The 8,814-nt window shown below is 34.2% G+C and overlaps 1 protein-coding gene across 1 annotated transcript; it reads right to left on the bottom strand.

The window, feature by feature from the left end:
- Positions 1–3,273: 3,273 nt before the first annotated feature.
- mmadhcb (metabolism of cobalamin associated Db) lies at positions 3,274–8,280 on the bottom strand. Its single transcript, XM_084420643.1, has 8 exons — positions 8,104–8,280; positions 7,461–7,499; positions 7,174–7,312; positions 6,737–6,954; positions 5,803–5,911; positions 5,350–5,480; positions 4,419–4,505; positions 3,274–4,336 (listed from the first exon to the last, which is right to left on the bottom strand). The coding sequence occupies exons 2-8, from the start codon at positions 7,467–7,469 to the stop codon at positions 4,136–4,138; spliced, it is 894 nt and encodes a 297-aa protein (XP_084276769.1). The 5' UTR covers positions 7,470–7,499; positions 8,104–8,280; the 3' UTR covers positions 3,274–4,135.
- Positions 8,281–8,814: the final 534 nt, after the last annotated feature.

Below are 8,814 nucleotides of genomic sequence, written 5' to 3' on the forward strand. Positions count from 1 at the left end.
CGTTATGATGACTGAATTACACCATGATGGCAGATCCTGGGGGAATGAAGGCTCAGGATACACCAAAATATAAATGATGAATCCTAAAAATAGCGTCTGATGTTCTGAAATTTAAACAAAAACCTGAATTTGAACAGCAATGCAGGCAGTAAAAAGAATGAGCAGGACAAAAACAAAACAACAGAATATTGAAATAATTACCGGATTATTTGCTTTTAAAAAAAGGTCAAATTTCATTAGCATATGAGCCATATGAGTAAAAAAAAAGTTGATTCTGAAGATCCAGGTCTTATATGTCTATATCTGCAGCTCTCACTCATTTTGTCTAAGTTATAATTCAAGTCTAAACTCTAATCTGAGTCTAATTCAATGAAATTCCAGCAGAGAAACCCTAAAAGGATTACCAGTCAGAACACAGAGCTGAATGAACAAGCACACAGATCACATTGTGTCCGGTATTACACCGGCTGCTGTTCGGTTCATGATCACCATGAGTCCAAATACACAGACTCTGAGCTTTTGCAGCAGTCAACAGAACTTGATCCTGGCAACACAAAAAGAAACATGGCATCACAACAGAAGTTAAAAACACAAATCTAAAGGGTTTCCTAGGTCAACTTGAATGACCACCAGAAATTCTGTTCTTAATTTAACTCTGTAAAATACCTTCAGTTTTTTTTTTTTTGCCCAGTGCAGAGAAAAATCATAAACAGAGAGCATGATGGTTTGGTTCTCCGCATGCCCCAGCCAATGTAAATCTTAGCTGCTCTCTGAAAAACAGGAAAGTGTCGGCAGATAATGAGTGGGAACGTTCCATTGTCAGAACAGACCTCTGACACCAGGTTTTCCTTTCTCTGCAGACCTGCCGTTGCCTGTCACTATACTAACAGACAGACGTGCACCCCAATCTCACATTGTTTTTCATTTATGCAGATAGTCAATTTCTTGTGTTTTCAGCTCTTGTGTCTGACTTCTTTGCTTTGAATCAATTTGAATTGTCATTTGTCTCAAAAAATGTTCAATATTTCTCCATATCTACATATAGGCCTATCTATATATTCTTAATCATTCCAGTTATTTGGTAGACATTCCTACGTCCATCAATCTGACAACTATTATTATTATTATTTATTTATGTAATCACGAATGTATGTAGGCTGATTATTTACCAAAAATCCATGTCAACATTTCTTAAAAATCAATGATTTATCTTCCATATCTAACAGGACTTTTATCAAATAGCCTACACAGATCTAAACCTAAAGTCATTTAAAAAAAAAAAAAAATCATTAATACAAAAATGTTCTTAGAGGACGAGGGGTTGTGAGGGTGGGGAATTGTTTGAATAATTCATTTCTCATGATCAACAAGATGGCTGTCTGACCTAGATATCTAACCCCGATTAAAAATGTATGATTCCGTCATTCTCATGTGATTTGAATTATTCCACCATTGCAAATGCTTTAGTCAAAAATAAAGTTTATAGATACATATTTCATAGTCATGCCACAAAAACATAATTATTTGGCATAGGTTACATTTAGGCTACATGACAACAAAGTACTAAAAATGGAAACGTTTTTCCTTTACAGACAACAACGTTGTCAAAACGAACTCCATTCACACGGAACCACGAAAACAATTAAAATGCTGTATTATGCATGCCAGGCCAGTAGTTGGCGATGTCGCTTTGAAAAGAAACACCACGCGCCTATTGAGTACGTAATACGCATGCGCTTGATGTCACTGTTTTCACATATTCGCGTTTTTGTAGTTTGTACACGGATATGATAATGGTATTGTTTTAAAAAACTTGCACTTTGAAACCTTGGGCCCCCAAAACGCGGTTGTTGTGTAAATAAACGGCCAAAACGCATATAAAAAATTCTGTTTTTAGATGAAAACAGTGTTGTGTAAACAGCCCCTTATTCTACCCTGCTTTAAAAAAAAAATCTAATGAAAGTGTGCATGTAGCTTATTAGGTTTTTTCACATGAAAATTCTTTATGACAATTTTGACTGAAGACTAGTTACATAAAGGTAATTTATAAATTTAGGCTAAACACTGTGTTTCTTTAGGATGATAAAAGGACCAGATGACATTATAATCATATTGTTGATGAGTTATCCAGTAAACAGTTAGTGAACTTTCCCAATGAACAAAGGGTAGGAACCAAGTTTTAGCAGGACAATTACATCTAATAGGTAGCCATGTCAATCCATCAGACATGAGGTGATGATGACTGCTGTTCTTAAAATCACACACTGTCTGTCTTTGATCAGCCGCACACTTTGATTTCACCACACAGCATGACAGATTTTTTTTGTGTTAATTACCTTTAATGAAATCTTCAGATACTGGTTACAGAAGAAGCAAACCATAATATGATTCAATGCACTCGCCATAAAATGATTTGCTTTTTAATTTTCTACAAAGGACTGAAAACGATGTAAGCAAATGACCATATCTGATATAATAATGCAAAATAGTAAGATAAATAAAATAATAAAAAAAACAGCTCCAAAGGTGAAGTAACATTTGCATTTTAATTATAGAATAATTGAAATCGTTACACTTAAATCTATGAGCATATATGACCATGAAAATATTTATGGATTTAGGATTATGTTATCCACATGATTTAAACACAATTCACCGACACACGTGCTAATGGAGAGTGAAGAGCTATCTAAATAATGGTATCATGTCAGAGTTTAAAGAAGAATGATTATAGTCCATCTGTTGTGCTTCTGAATGAAACCGAATGACACCATTGAGACACTGAGCTCAGCAGCTGCTGGCTATGATCGCTTCAAGCAAATCAATTATCGATAGCCAACATCTACATTTCTACTTCTATTTATACTGCACATACTCTACAGTTCAAAAGTTCAGGGTCAGTGTGCTTTTTTTTTCAGGATGCATTCAATTGATCAAAAGTGACAGTAAAGCCATTTATAGTGTTACAAAGGATTTGTATCATGGTCTCCTCAAAAATATTAGCAGCACAACTGTTTTCAAAGTTGATAATTATAAGAAACGTGTCTTAAACACCAATTTATCATATTAGAATGATTTCTGAAGGATCATGTGACACTGAAGACATTTAGAGAGAACATTTTAAATTTTAATATCACAAACATTATTGATTTTACAAATATTTTTGTTTTTCTTTCAAAAACAATTTAAAATCTGACCATCCCTAGTGTGTATACATATATATAAATTATTATTATTATTGTCATTACATTACTTTTTATTTTAATGTTTGCAAATTAATTTTCAACAATGTGTTGGGCTCTGCTTAAATATTAAGCTCAAAATATGAATTGTTCATGCCTGAGAATGATTAGCGGTTACGCAAAAAGTTGAGCAATTTATCCATAATATACATTTATAAATGAATGACTTGACCTCTGTACACACAGTTGTTTTTAACTGAATACACAGTCATTTAATGGTTTTGCTGAGTGTTTAGAGTCTAAACTAAGCCATTTATGAAAACCACCTGATATTTAAGAACCAATAATTCATCATGTACAAATGTATGAACATTGGTCAAATAAAAATCAATTCAGTCATTCCAAACTGTAGTTATATTTACTTAAAAGGCATTAAAATAACACAAAAATATGCCAATATTACAGCCAGTGATACTCCTTATTTATTATTATTTATTGTGCCTTTCATGGCGCTATGACTAAAGCTTACAATACTGAATTAAACGGATTACTGCTCTTGATCACTACCCAAACCTTTTAATGTATAATTTATGACACAAAATTAACCACCATCAATAACAAATGTACAATTACCAAATGCAGATTCAGATTGAGCAATGGTGAAGAAACAATTTCAGCTCTACAACTGTTACATTTCAGTTCCTTTAAGGTCTGTATTACAAGAAAGGCAGCATAGAGATAGAGAGATATGTTAGACATTTGACACAGAACTTCCCTCTGTAAAACAAATATCCAAAATAAAAATTACACCAAAACTGCTCTTTGTTTTCAAAAATAAATACACATTTCCAGCAGCAGTCATTGGGAAACTTCATTAAGTGCTTTAAGGGATGTAAGTGTGTTTTTGATATTGATAGTGTTCACATGGTGATACACACAGCATCTTTAACTAATTAACTTTCGTCTCCTTGTAGCTTCTTCATGATCTGGCTGTTGGGTGGCGCTGTGGTGAAAAGTGTGCCCACAAAAGCGTGCGTCCCCCACACTCCGTGCCGAATCACTTTACAACAGCCCAGGTCTTCAATCTGAAAACCTAAATGCCGATACCTTTCATCTGTTTCAAAGAGCGAGTTGTTTGTGTACGGTCCAAAGAACTGAGGACAGAGAAGATTAAGAACATTTAAACAGCAGCTTGTGGATTGTATCAAAAGTTCTATACACGTTTATATGACTTACTGCAAGTCCAGATGACGGGTCTATGAAGTCGGCCCAGAATCCTTCTGTTCGGAGAGCATTACATATCTCCGTGGCACCTGCAATAAACTGCATAGAACACAGTTATCAACATTGATTCAACTCTAATTAATTGCTTTAACCATGGAGCTTCCATTCAGTTTAGCTTTACATGGTTTTGGCACACGTTCAGTTATAAATCTTTCCTTTGAACAAAGCTGCTCATAAACAATCAACGGCATGAAAATAAGCAGCATTCCTACAGCATGGCCCCACAGTGATGTGAACCAGACAATAACCGTAAATAACACAGCCTGCCACAGCTCTCACTCTCATTCACACATGTTCTGAAGAACTTTTTTGTACTAAAGCCAAATAACTTTGCTCAAGGACAATACAAAGTCACAGACAGGGGCTAAAATATGATAACTGAATCATGAGCAACTCTTGATGCGAAGTGACAGCAGCTTCAGTTAGGCATTATGTGTGTACAGGAATAATATAATATTCAATATTATATATAATGTTAATATTATAATATGAATATATAATATAATAAACAAATATATATCATATACTAATTTACAGTTAATATATATTATTATAATATATATAACTTCAATTATATGACAAAATATCTATCTGTTTATACAGTATAGATTTATCTTTAGATAGATAAATAGGTAGACTGACTATCTATCTATCTATCTATCTATCTATCTATCTATCTATCTATCTATCCATCAATCCATCCATCCATCCATCTATCTATCGCAATGTTGAGTGCTTGATATCTCTGGCACAGGATGTTGAAATATGCATCTTGTTAATTGCAAATAACATGATTTATGCACATATACTATATATATATATATATATATATATATATATATATATATATATGTTAATCATATCAAGCAACTAGATAACTCACTTTAGCCAGCAGCTCTTCCCTTTCTTTGTCCACTTGCTCAGTCCAGGCCGTCATGTCGTTCTGTGTCCTCTGAGTCACAGTGACCACTATCAAGCCAGTTGACGGCGCCTCAGGGAACATGGACTCAAAATCTGAATTAGATCATAAATAGGGTACACGCATATAAATAAACATTAACCACACGAAAGCGACACTACAGTACTAAGTAATAAATATCTGTACAGTAATTACATACAAAACACAGTTACATTTTGAGATTTAGAACAACCACAAAATTCAGCGCCTAAAATACATATGGAAATGCTACCCTCTTGTGGTCATATTTTACATTTACACCATTCAAACAGAGACCACCGCTACTGCCAACAACCTCATCAGAAAGTCACAGCGCAATATAACAAGTCCATGCTAAATCTGATGAATTCAAATACTCTAAAACAGCAGCATACTGACCTTTCTTTAACAATTCAGGGCAAGACTGAATGGCACACTCCACACTGGAATTATCAAAAAAGTGCTCTGCTTTATCTACGTTCTGTGCTGAAGAAGTCTGGTCAATTTCCTAAAAAACAAAACAAATACATGTATATGTACATATATATACACAGTATTGTATTCTCTCTCTCTCTCTTTGTATATATAAAAGTTTGAAAAGTTTGGTGTCTTTGGTTAGAAAATAATACTTTTATTCAGCAAAGATGCATCAAATTGATCAAAAGTGACAGTAATTTTATAATACAAACAAAATCATTTACATTTCAAATAAATGCTGTTCTTTTGAACTTTCTATTCATCAAAGAAACCTGAAAAAAAAGTACGGTTTCCTCAAAAATATTGAGCAGCACAACTGTTTTCAGCACTGATAATAAGAAATGTTTCTTGAGCAGCAAATCAGCTTATTAGAATGACTTCTGAAGGATCATGTGACACTAAAGACTAGAGTAATGATTCTGAAAATTCAGCTTTCAATCACAGGAATAAATTTAATTTCAGAATATATAAAAAAAAATATATATAGTTATTTTAAATTGTAGTAAGATTTCACAATTTATAGTATTTTGATCAAATACATGCATCCTTGGTGAGCAGGAAAGACTTTCAAAATTTTTTACAGACCCTAAACTTTTGAACGATATAAAACCTAACATAATATTTTACATTATATTAACATTATGAGGTAACATTTAGATAACCCTTATTATAAGCAATAGCAAAATAATAACTTTATTAATGATAGTGAAGTCTTTTGATTTTCAAATGCATGTTGTTAATTATGATCTTTAACCATTAAGCATTAACTTCACAACCATTAATAATGTTATTTTTACTAGTTATTTGATTATTCTGTCATTCCAAATATAGATATTTTTTTCTGAAAGCATCATACATGTAGCTCATTGATGAAATGGGCCAGGACGAAGTTGTGCCTCTCGCTGCTGGACTGAGCGGTGAGCAAGTCCGGCATCACACTGTGGATCGGTGTGCTCCTCTGCTCCGCAGGACCCTCCAAATGACAGTCAAAGCCCACGTTACCCGGCAACTGGAAGCGCTTATCCTGAGGCCCAAACGGGCCCATGTTCTCATCCGGCCACACTGTCCTGGGTGCTATTCACAGGAAATAACCAACACAAACCATTAGAAAACACCCTTTAAAAGTTATATTACACCAATCTAATGTTACAACAGCAAATGTTGTTATTAATCTGTATGTTAAATATTTTGTAATTACGGTAAGTCTACCTGAAAAGGCAATAACTAAATTCTGTTTTATTGGAGGACAACTGGTTTTTTTTCAATATTCTAGAGAGGAATACACTCATTTACCAATGTTAGGGGTTGTGTTGTTCAAGTGTGGCTCATCTGAGCCGGACGCCCCAGAGAAAGTTCTGGCTCCAACAACACGATGAACTAGAACGTGAAGCCCTGGCAGGTACGTCACCAGCCGAGCTCTGCTGCAGAGCACCTGAGAAAACACAGCAAGCAGTTATATAGCGCTTATAAACATCTCTACCATAGGAGAACAGTGACAAACATGTAGTCATGATGTTAGATTTTGTTGTGTTTACTTGGATCCACCTTGCAATGACTAGGGTTTACAGTAGTACACTTACACTGGTCATCCTGTTGGGCTTCTCTTGTTTACAGTTCACCTGTGGGTGGGGGGGGGAATAATATAGTCACATAACAATACTTATTCAAATAAAACACACACACACACACACACACACACACACACACACACACACAACAAATTTAGCTCTTCATTATTAGGTACCTGACAAAACAATAATTATTTTGAGCTGGATAAAACATAGTTGAGAGCAGTGGGTCCAAGACTTCAGTAAAGAAACGGATCATTTTGTTAAAATCACCCTGAGTTGCAATATTTCCTCTTATAACTAAGAACTAAACAATACTAATCTGCAATATGTAATATGTAATAAACCAGCTGCTGTCTGTTGTGCAACTTACAGAGAGGTCATAAAGGAGCAATAAAGAATACAACGTACCACTATAAAAAAAATAAAATTTTCGGCCTTCAACCAATTCTCACAAATGTAACAGATGAACTATAAGTAAACAGTTAATGACACATTTGTTATTTACTCATGTCGCATTAGCCCATTGGCTAAACTTTGTTGAAAAGTTACATTTAATAAAAATGAAACATATCCTGTGTTCTGTATTATTTGGTACTCTCTTTGTAGATGCGCAATAACAATATTCAAAGTAAGCAAATGTATATGTCCTTACCTGAATTGTGTATGATGTATGTTAGCTGTTAGCAAGCTAACAGCTACTCTGGTTTAACCTTATGATTACGTAACAACGGAAGCGTGTAAAGGACAAACATAAGAGCGTCCCTGAAATTTCTTACAGCTCCACTAGATGACGTCCGCAGAACATAATTCTCTTGCTCGTTCTTGAGACTCAGACTTGGGTTCTATTCAAGCATATAACAGACATTTTCAACTACTGTATTTAGCCTAGTTCACACTCTCCAACAATATGCTAATTAATAAAAAATAAAGTAGGCTATTTCACCTCTTTAAACTAGGCCTACATAATTTAATTATTTTGCTGTTGGGTTGCTTTATAATAGAATGAAACCGGAAAAGCTTGTTGCCATTGACTTGTTTCCATTGACATTGTTGACTCACAAACATGTCTGGCAGGATAAAAGCACACAACAAAAACTCAGGAAAGGTGGCTTAGAAAAAAAAAACTCTTTCACAATCCCTTTCACACAGAGATTCCGGGAAATACACGGATAATTATGGCAAGCCGTTTTGACTTTTATTCATTGGATATGAATTTGTGATCAACAATTCAATTTTCACTAGTTATAAAATGCTTATTCTTATAGGCTATCAGGAATTAGATTTCTACTAGTAACAATGGCAATTTTTGATAGGCTATCAGGAATTACATTTCCACTGGTAAAATATTTAATTCTTGATATCA

Source organism: Rutilus rutilus, assembly GCF_951802725.1.
Source record: "Rutilus rutilus genome assembly, chromosome: 10".
In the NCBI taxonomy this organism is placed as follows: domain Eukaryota; kingdom Metazoa; phylum Chordata; class Actinopteri; order Cypriniformes; family Leuciscidae; genus Rutilus; species Rutilus rutilus.

Coding starts and splice junctions, on each gene's coding strand:
- mmadhcb (XM_084420643.1), bottom strand. Junction 5,481..5,802: donor CCCTGAATTGTTAAAGAAAG/GTCAGTATGCTG, acceptor GATCTAATTCAG/ATTTTGAGTCCATGTTCCCT. Junction 4,337..4,418: donor ACCCGTCATCTGGACTTGCA/GTAAGTCATATA, acceptor CTCTGTCCTCAG/TTCTTTGGACCGTACACAAA.